The sequence below is a fragment of the Diabrotica undecimpunctata genome, chromosome 2 (genome assembly GCF_040954645.1).
Source record: "Diabrotica undecimpunctata isolate CICGRU chromosome 2, icDiaUnde3, whole genome shotgun sequence".
In the NCBI taxonomy this organism is placed as follows: Eukaryota; Metazoa; Arthropoda; class Insecta; order Coleoptera; family Chrysomelidae; genus Diabrotica; species Diabrotica undecimpunctata.
In genome coordinates this window covers 3,661,478-3,672,507 of record NC_092804.1, presented here as the reverse complement: position 1 = coordinate 3,672,507, position 11,030 = coordinate 3,661,478, and the positions used below count along the sequence as shown (strand labels likewise).

The 11,030-nt window shown below is 34.3% G+C and overlaps 1 protein-coding gene across 2 annotated transcripts; it reads left to right on the top strand.

Moving 5' to 3' along the window:
- The first annotated feature begins 6,324 nt into the window (after positions 1 to 6,324).
- Positions 6,325 to 11,030, top strand: cin (Molybdenum cofactor synthesis protein cinnamon). Of its 2 annotated transcripts, XM_072522122.1 has the most exons (3): positions 6,325 to 6,708; positions 7,154 to 7,255; positions 9,100 to 11,030. In XM_072522122.1, exon 3 carries the CDS (start codon positions 9,105 to 9,107, stop codon positions 10,938 to 10,940), a length of 1,836 nt encoding a protein of 611 aa, XP_072378223.1. In that variant the 5' UTR covers positions 6,325 to 6,708; positions 7,154 to 7,255; positions 9,100 to 9,104; the 3' UTR covers positions 10,941 to 11,030. The 2 variants fall into 2 exon arrangements, with proteins under 2 accessions (XP_072378223.1, XP_072378222.1); XM_072522121.1 differs by lacking the exon at positions 7,154 to 7,255 and having other exon boundaries at positions 6,326 to 6,708.

The following is an 11,030-nucleotide window of genomic DNA, read 5'->3' as shown; positions in this document are numbered from 1 at the left end:
CAGCAATCCCGAAACTTATTGATAAATTGGTATCAATAACTATCGCATACCTCAAACGAAGAAGTGCTGCATAGAATAGGCAAGGAAAGAGAACTTTTTAACACAGTAAAAGTTAGAAAAACATCATACCTAGGCCACATACTGAGAAATAATAAGTACCAATATGCCCAACTTATAGTGAAAGGAAAAATCGAGGGAAAGAGAGGCCTAGGAAGGAAAAGACTATCGTGGCTCAGAAACATCCGACAATGGACAGGGCTAAATTTTGAACAGCTAATAAGAACAGCTGAAGATAGAGAAGATTTTAAAATTGTAGTAGCCAACCTCCATTGAGGAGAGGGCACTTTAAGAAGAAGGTATCAATAAATCTCACCTGGGCTTGCAGAAACATAATTATTGATGAAAAACATGAATTTTCTAACGGTAAGTCAACAGTAACAAACCTTGTCAATTACCAACAATACTTGTTGGGTGCATTTGAGAATAAAATTCAGGTCGACAGCGTTTACACTGATTTCTCAAAGGCCTTTGACCAGGTTAATCATAATCTTTTGGTCCACAAACTTCATGCATCTGGCTTTGGTGACCCCATTGTTAATTGGATTAAAAGTTTTCTGATGGGACGTACACAGCAAGTTTGTATTAACAATTATATTTCAAAAGAATTCCATTGTTATTCTGGTGTACCACAAGGGTCTCATTGTGGTCCCTTGTTTTTTAACTTGTTCATTAATGATATTGGTAAGGCTATCAAAAACTCACACTTCCTGCTATTTGCTGATGATCTTAAGTTATTTCGTTGTATACATTTACATTTTCTTTTCCACAGCTTGAGTGCTTGTTCCAGATAAATTTTGAAAAGGGTAGGCGAAATACAGCAACCCTGCTTTAGTCCTTTCGTGACCTTAAATCCCTCAGATATCCTTGATCCACTAGCAGAAACTAACTTGCCTAAACATTTATGGGGTGAAGCAATGAGATGTTCAGCTTATGAATTGAACAGGAGTCCTACAACAGCTAATGGTGGTAAAACACCATCTCAGATATGGTTTGATGAGAATAATATTAATCATATTAGAGTTTTTGGTTCTAAAGCATGGAGTGTAATTCTTCCAAAGTCGAGTAAATTTGATATTAGAACAACATATTACAACCATCTTGTCTTGCTTACAATTATTATAGTCGTTGACTTTGACGTAAGTCATAAGAAGTACACTGTAGCCAATCTACACTATTGTACCAACCTATACTTAACACTTCTCCTTGGTAGTACAGCGTGGTTATATACATAAGACTAACTATAAGTTTCCTATAAGGAACATCAATTACCTCTAGAGTGTTATCTATCTGAAAATTTGTTTCCATTGGTGATGCGATACCTTTACAATCACTCATACCAAATGAACTCAATATCTTTGATATCATTTTGGGCTGTCCTAATGTGAGATTACCAATTTCTCTTAATATTGTCATTCCTAAACTAAATATTGAAAATAAACCAGCGTTTTGTTCCCCTGACGCTACACATATTTCGTATGGCTCAAAATTATTATCTTTTATTACGTTAGTCAAGTTTTCGAAGTATAATCGAGTTTGTGGTTTATTAAAAGACCTTGCACGTACAGCTGACGTTGATTTAGGTACTCTTAGAGAAATTGATTGAAATCAATTGGAATCAATGAAAATGGAAATTGAAATTATACGCCAGAGCTTAAAACAAGAAATAAATGATAACTTAAAGAAAATCAAACAAGACGTGATAAAAACAACAGATGTTAATGACAAATGGAACATGGTACAGGAAACTATAATAAAGCCAGGAGAAAAGCTACTGCAGACAAAAATAAGAAAAAACATAGATAGATGACTTCAGAAATCTTAGATCTAATGGAGGAAAGAAGGAAACATAAAGGCAGGAGTAAAGCAAAATACAAGGAACTACAGAGATTGATAAAAAAGAAAATAAAAGAGGCCAAATCCACCTGGCTTGCTAATCAATGCAGTGAAATAGAGGCATATGCCAAACAGTACGATAGCTTTAACATGCATAAGAAAATAAAGGAAATGACAAATACACTGAGAAAAAAGAAAGATGCCCTTCTGAAAGACGCAAATGGAAAAATCATTATAGAAATTAAAGAGAAATTAAAAAAATGGAAGACATACATAACAGATCTGTTTGAGGATAATCGACAAGAACCGGAAGAAATCGACAGCGAAACGGGGCCAGAGATCATAATAGAGGAAATCGAACAAGCAATACGAAACGCAAAAAACGGAAAAACTGTAGGTCCAGACGAAATACCTGCGGAACTACTGAAATGTCTAGACGATGAAACTCTACCTGTACTTCTGGACCTATTTAATGAAGTATATAAAACTGGAAAAATCCAACAGGAATGGTTGGTGTCCACCTTTGCAGCAATACCAAAAACAGTATATGCCAAAGATTGTTCAGACTATAGGACAATATCACTAATAAGCCATACCCTCAAAATATTTCTAAAGGTGATTCATGGAAGATTATATAGAAAACTAGAAGATGATATGGATGATACTCAGTTTGGGTTCCGCAAGGGACTGGGAACGAGAGAGGCATTGTTTACTTTTAATGTCTTCTCTCAAAGATGCTTAGATATGAACCTACATATTTATTCCTGTTTCATTGACTTCGAGAAGGCATTCGACAGGGTCCGACATGTAAAACTAATAGAAGTACTGAGAAACAAAGATATAGACAGACGAGACCTACGAATCATTATTAATCTGTATTGGAATCAAAAGGCCAATATAAAGATAGAAGAACAAAAGTCCGAAAATATAGATATAAAGAGAGGAGTAAGACAGGGCTGTGTTCTGTCACCATTACTGTTTAACGTGTACAGTGAAGCCATATTCCAGGAAGCGATAGCGGATCTGGGTGATGGAATCTCTGTAAACGGAAGAATAGTAAATAACATAAGATTCGCTGATGACAATGTTATAATGGCAGACACCCTGGAAACGCTACAAGAATTGGTAAATAGAATTAACGATTATTGCATTAGATACGGACTAAAAATAAATAAGAGAAAAACTAAATTTATGATTGTCTCAAAAACGCAACATGGAAATGAAAGATTAATGATAGAGCAAACCCAAATAGAAAAAGTAGAGACATATAAATATCTGGGAACCTGGGTTGATGACAAAAATGACCAAAGCAGAGAAATCAAAGTCCGAATTAAAACTGCAAGGCAAGCATTTGTGAAAATGAAGACAATGCTTACCAACAGAGACCTTCAATTGCATCTCAGATTGAGGGCTCTAAGATGTTACATATTTTCTATCTTACTATGCGGAATGGAAGCTTGGACATTGAAGAAACAACACATAAGAAAAATAGAAGCGTTCGAAATGTGGTGTTACAGAAGAATATTAAAAATTCAGTGAGTTCAAAGGATTACCGATGCTGAGGTACTACGACGTCTAAATAAGGAGTTAGAAATTATGAAAAGCATAAAAAGAAGAAAACTAGAATATTTGGGTCACATAACCAGAGGAGAAAAATATGAGCTGCTGAGAATTATTATGCAAGGAAGGATCCAAGGAAGAAGAAGCATAGGAAGAAGACGCATCTCCTGGCTGAAGAACCTTAGAGAATGGTTTAACTGTAGTTCACTACAACTTTTCAGAGCAGCAGCCAACAAAGTGACCATAGCCGTTATGATATCCAACCTCCGATAGGAGATGGAACTTTAAGAAGAAGAAGGGAAATTGAGAGATTTCTCTTTCTAAATCGTCTTAACCAATCTCAGCATGCCATTTTGGTTTGATGCAAAAATCTATAAGGGATCCATTTGCCTCTGTTGCTTCGTAAGCTAATTTCTCGTTCCAAGTCTTGATTAAACGTACCCTTATGTTCGCCCATATGGCCTTTTTCTCATCTCTTATCCTTGGAAGCACGTTTTGATTTTTTTTCTTATACTGTGACAGAAAAAAACACCGTACAAATAGAATAGTTATGACAAAAAAAGAAAAAATTCATATTACAATGACAAAAAAAAATAAACACGACGAAGGAGACGAAAAAAATAAATACTGAAAAGATAACTTATTTTTTTGTTATTTTTATTACTTTAAAACCATTCAGTAGCTACATTTCTGCACACCGTACCTCAAAAAAACTACCCCTTTGTTAACTATCTATTCATTTAACATATACATGAATTATGCATAAAATTAATGAACATATTGTTATGATAGTTGAGTTTACATTGCACAAAAACGCATGTGAATGCGCTCTACCGTGACAGCAAACGTGCAGTTATTTAGTGAGCTTAAAATAGAAAATAGTAAACACGTGTTTGAATAGATAAAAAGTGATCATCGTTGGATGGAAAACGTTTTCGATGCATACAGCCTCGCGTTACTTACTAGGTCATGCGAATTATATTAAGAGTAATACTTTTGTAGCGGTATATAAATACAGGAGATTTATTTTTTGCCGGATAATTGATGAAAATCAGACGTGGAATAAACAAATACAAATGAGTCTGTTTGACCTGGAAACGACTTTAATAGATTTCCTATAACTTCAGTTACTGTACTTTAATAATGTATATGAATAGGGAATACTAAGTGACATGTTAAATTTGCAATAAAATAATTTAAGAATTAGGTTATCTTCATCTACATTAGTGTGTAATACATACGTAAAAATATTTTACTTCATATATCTATTTTCTTATATTTTATATATAAATAAAAATTATACGTATATTATTATTATACTATAAATTAATATTGTGATATTTTTTGTTTAGATATTAATATTTTGAATGGCGGCGCCATCTAGTCAATAGCACTATAATTAATCTAATGTGACCTATGATGCCACCTACGTCATTTTTGATAAGGCGTGTCTAATACCCCGAAAATGCGGTTAGATACTGTTCAGTTCTTATCTCCAAACTGTAAAATTCGACTTTTTAGCTATGTAGATTACATAAATTGTAATAATATATTAAATATAGAGTCTACCGAAAGTACAAGCTGAATATAGCCGCAAATGTCAAAAATATTTCGGTTTGGCAGTGTTGGCATGTTTTTATAATGCATATGTTGTATGCTTCAAATATACAGAGATAAAGCTTTTAAAAAGTACATTTTGATTATACTATTATATGAATTCTGCAATTTTTAATTTATATGAAGCAATAACGAGTAAATATTTGTCTCTTTCGAGATTAATTGTAAACATCTGTTGTAATCTGGCAACTGCTTATTTGACGATTGCCAAATCTATCCCTTAATCTATCAAAGGGTAATTGCTAAAAAAATTTCCAATAATTAACTGCAATTAATCTACAAAGAAACAAATATTTACTCATTGTTGTTTTATATAAATCAAAAATTGCAGAATTCATAACATAATATAAACAAAATGTACTTTTCTAAAGCTTTATCTTTTTATATTTGAAGCATACAGCATCTACATTATAAAAACATGCCAACACTGCTATACCGAAATTTTTTGTTCCATGTTTGACATTTGCGGCTATAATCAGCTTGTACTTTCGGTAAACTCAACCTAAATATAATTAGAATCAAAATGTTTTCAAAAATGTCTGTATTTTTTCTGAATATTTTTGACGTCTGAATTTATTATTTTATATCCTTTTTCTTTGCGCGTTTCTATTATTATGCATGTTTTCTCTAATTTGATCGTATTAATTTCCACTTGTGGTTTGCATTCATTGTATATTCTTTAGGTTTATCTGTACTTACAACTATCTCATGGGCGCCTTTACATTGATTTTTTGTTGTTTTTACTGATTATTTTATTTACACATATATTTGTTTTATACCCTACTCTTTTGCAGTCATCATATGCTTGGTGTATTCCTAATTATTTAAATCTTAAATATTCTTCTCGTTTTTCTTTGCATTTTCGATTCATTTCCTGTCTGAATCAAGGCTCTTTTTGTTGGATTTAGTTTGTCTTTTTCTGATAGTTTTCCTAGTGCTTTCTTATCTCCAATATTAACAGCATGTAACGAATTTTGGCCGTATTTATCTTTAGTGGCTCTATAATAATGATGTTGTCGAAAATTGTTGTTGATTTTTCTTCTTGTTCTTATTTCTTGTTATCATGTTGAGATATCTCTTAAGTCGAAAGAGTATCAGTTGGTTTGGTTGTTCATGGTTGGTTTATCACGCCTATATAGTCTGAAAACAACCAACACAATTTTAAAAGTTGGAGTTTCTAATTAATTTTACGCCCCTGCGACTTACTATACACTACTCCATACATAAATTCAGGTTGTTGATTACAGTTATTTAGTTATTTGAGTTGAATATATTTAATTAAGATACTTGCTGTTGTATAAAACGTATTTTTTGCAAGAGATAAGATTGTTACTTTATGTAACCAATATATTACATTGTATGTACTGAGATAACATTGTATAACTGTGCATCCAAAGCAAGTGTGCTGACGAAGCAATTACAGGTATCTACATCTATTGTGATTGGATTCGGATTAGCGTCAAGAAGAGTTTCCGTTATAATCATTGAAGAAGTCATTACAATCGAACTGGTTTTCAAAAAATCGTCACTAGGAGATATAAAAACAAAACAATTTTGACGTTTTGGTAAAAGTCGAACAAGATCAAGATTTTCTTAATTTTTTGTCGTGATAATCAAGAAACTATAACAGTATAATAGGTAAGAGATTCGAAATATTTTTACATCATATATAAATACCTAAATTATTTATACATATAAACTACATGGAGTTTTTATGTCTGGTGGTCTTTCTATTATTTTTCTTTACAATTTCCTATATAAATATATCTTACCTGTTATTTTTTATAATTCTAGTTACTTTTTAAGTTTTTAATCGATTGATTAGATAAATTAAAATTTACAGAATGTTTAGCTTGTGTAGAAACGAGGGTTTGTGTTTTAATGTATTTAAATTTGCCTATATCAGATCATGACGTTTATTAGTAGCACCGAGGACCTTATCTATTACATTTCTTATACGAATAATCATTTTAGTCTCTATTTTTGTTGCGCGAACAATAATTGATACATCAAAAATGTTGTTTATTAAAATAACTGTACCAATATAACAGTTTTTTAAAGGAGTTTAATTTTTTGATTTCAGACTGTTTTATTGTCCACGCTTCCATGCCGTATAGTAAAGTAGAAAAAACGTAACAACGTAGCATTCTTGTGCGGATCTCTAGATTAAGGTTACGGTTGCAAAGTAAGTTCTTAATTTTATGAACGTGTTTCTTGCCATTTCTATTCTAGATCTGATTTCTTTTGTTGAATCTCCATCTTCAGTTAGCCACGTTCCTAAATATTTATATGTTGTTACTCTTTCGATCGTTATATTATTGATGATCAGGTTTTTTTGAGAATATCATTGATTTCGTTTTCTTGAGATTCATTTGCAGTCCGTACCTTTCACATGCATTGTATACATGTTGTATTATGTACTGTAGATGTAATTCATTGCAAATGTACAAACTGAAAACAAATGTGTATCATTAACTTCCCGACTCCTTTCATTCCCTTTCTCATTTTAATGTCTGTTTATACATCGTACCTTCCATTTATCCGTTTCTTTTACGATGTCTTTCCCTCTGCAATTTTATCGATTAATTTGTTTGTTTTTTGAGATGTAGCAATTTTTTTGGCTATCTCTCTGGCTAAGTATAGTTGTTGTTAGAAAATTATTTATTTCGACTGTTTTCTCTGGTCCGGTCGCCTGGGAAGGAAAAATTACTTTGTTGTTAGAAAATTTAATTTACTTTTCGAGATTTTTTTTAGCGGATAATGAAAGACATTTATAGTCGGAAAGAGCTAGATCTGGTGTCAATCTGATGAATTGTTTGCATGCGATTTCTGTGCAGAGGCATTGTTCTGCAAAAACAAAATACCTTTGGACGCTTATCTGCGTCTTTTTTCCATAATTTTTCTCGAAAAGTATTAACGAATTAATATCTACCATTATCCAAAAAAATTATCATGACTACTTTTTCTTCTAAGGGTGTCGTATTTTCTTGTGATGTGGGTGACCACATTTAACCATCTCAATCTATTCACAACAGCTCGAAATATATCAGTTGGCATTAGACCAGTCTATTTCCTAAGATTGGCCAGCTAGGATACACGTCTGCCTGTCTTGTCCTCAATATTGCCCTGTAGAAGTCGGTATTTACTATTACGCATAATGTGGCCGAATTAAGCCAATTTTCTGTTCTTTACACGACAAGACACAAAAACATAAGAAGAACATGCAATATAGAGGACATAAATGGATGGGTAACAAAACGGAAACAGGAGTGGAACGAACACATTAGTAGAATAGCAGAAGATAGGATAGTACGAATAGCACGAGATAAGCCACCAAATAGACGAAGAAGTATTGGCAGACCAAGAAAAAGATGGTGCGATAATTTAAACAATTTAGGAGGCTAATATTGAAAAAGAAACAGACTTTAAAGCCTACATACAAGAAGGAAGAAGAGAAGAAGACTATTATTTGTGGAATAAGACAGTAGTCAGTCTTGACGTGAACTACATGATGGACACGTTCATGTGGAATATTTAGAGACTGGTCTTTCCGATAGGTCGTCACTTCAATGTAAAATTTACCTTTTTTGGAGTTTACAAGTTATTTTTTTAAGGTCATATGTGAAGGTCATTGATGGACAAGAGGATACAGCTAATCTTCGTAAATATGCCTACCTCTTACCCCTTCAAATATAAGTAGGTCCTTTATGCTTATGGCTCGATACTCCAACTCTTCAATTTTCGCAATTTAAGTCGACATCCTTTTTATATTTTATTGCGCAACTATGGTTTGACTTTTTGACGTGAAATTTGACACTTCTTCCTTGCTATGGCAACGAAATAGTTTCGTTCTATCATTAAGTTCTTCTTCTTCCTATGCCGTCCCCATTAACGGAGGTTGGCGACCACATTTTTAAAGGCTTCTCTATCTTTTGCAACGTGGAATAATTCGTCTACAGTCATGTTTGTCCAGTCTCGATTAAGTTAAATCAATAAATTCTCGGAAACTAACTGATATATTTTTTACAGAAATAATGGCAGCTCTAACATTTGGCATACTGACTGTCAGCGACACTTGTCACAGAGATTCCAAAAAAGACACATCTGGCCCAAGCTTAAAAGAAGAAGTTCTAAAATCTTACTCATCAGTTCGAGTCATTCAACAGATCGTTCCAGACGAAATAGAAGACATCAAATCGGTTTTATTAAGCTGGAGCGACGAGAAAAAATGTAACGTTATTTTGACAACTGGAGGCACTGGGTTCTCCAATAGAGACGTTACTCCAGAGGCAACACGAGAAGTTATAGAAAAAGATGCACCTGGTCTTAGCTATGCTATGATTTCGAATAGTTTAGCTATCACGAAGATGGCTATGCTTTCTAGGGCGGTTTGTGGCATTAGAGGCAAAACTGTGATTATAAATTTACCAGGAAGCAAAAAAGGGGCAACTGAGTGCTTCGGTTTTATCAAAAACTGTATACCACATGCTGTAGCCCTATTAACCGATCAAAAAGATCTTGTAGTTTTGCTGCATCAAACTATACAAACCAAAGGAGGGGGCGACGGCTTAGAAATTAGCCCTAGCAAGGTAAAGATCGATAATGTTGCATCAAGAAGTCGCAAATCTCCTTATCCCCTCAAAGAAGTATCAGAAGCAACTCAAATAGTACTAACTCAGTGTACTCCTACCGGCGAAACCGAAGTTGTTGCTTTCGATCGATCAGTTGATAGAATTCTGGCAGAAGATGTATATGCTTTAGCACCTGTTCCACCATTTAGGGCTTCCATAAAAGACGGTTATGCTGTAATAGCAGCGGACGGAGCAGGATCGAGAGCTATCAAAGAAGTAGTAGCGGCAGGTGACGCACCCATCGGAGATGTGCTTAAGTCAGGGGAAGCGATACGAATCTCCACCGGCGCTCCTTTGCCGTCTGGAGCCGACGCTGTAGTTCAAGTGGAAGACACTTCGATAGTTAAAGCTTCTCCAGACGGCAGCTTGGAGCTTATTATCAAAATTGAGATTGCACCTAAACTAGGACAAGATATTAGGGAGATAGGCAGCGATGTCGCGGTTAATTCTTTGGTCTTGAACAAATATGAGCAGATAAAGGCTGCACATGTGGGAGTCTTGGCCATGTTGGGTAAAACAGAAGTGAAGGTATTCAAGCGTCCATCGGTGGGGGTCATATCTACAGGAAATGAAATAGGTGATCCAAAAGAAGAACTAGCTCCTGGTAAAATTAGAGATGCGAATAAATTCACTTTAATTAATTTACTGAAAAAGTACAGCTACGACTCGATGGATTGTGGTATCGCCAGAGATAGCCCGGACTCGGTTAAAGCTACCTTAGAAAGAGCCTTTGTATACAACGATGTGATTATAACAAGTGGTGGTATTTCTATGGGCGAATTCGATATACTTAAACAGGTCCTCGTAGAAGATTTTGGAGCAGAAATCCACTTCGCTAGAGTTAATATGAAACCAGGAAAACCCACAACCTTCGCTACATTAACTTACCACGGGAAAGAAAAGATGTTCTTTGGATTGCCAGGTAATCCCGTATCGTGCGGGGTAACTTGTCTGCTGTACATCATCCCTGCTTTACGCTATATGGAACAATGTGCAAATTACAAGTTTCCCACGATTCAAGTTAAGAATTCACCGTTAGTTAATAATGATTCACGACCAGAGTACCACCGAGTACAAATAAGCTTCGATCCAACAATTGGCGAGTTTAAGGCTACGTCAACCGGAAATCAGATAAGCAGCAGACTAAACAGTTTAGTTGGAGCCAACGGTTTGGCTATCGTTAAAAAAGGTGACCCGTCCACTACTCTAAACGTACTACTCTTCGATGATCTGGTGTAGTTTATTTTCTAATTAAAAAAATTGTTCTATCGGGTCTCGAATTTTGTGATTGTTTACATGCAGTTCCTTAATAAATTTGTTATATTTGTT

Coding starts and splice junctions, on each gene's coding strand:
- cin (XM_072522122.1), top strand. CDS start 9,105: ATGGCAGCTCTAACATTTGGCATACTGACTGTCAGCGACACTTGTCAC.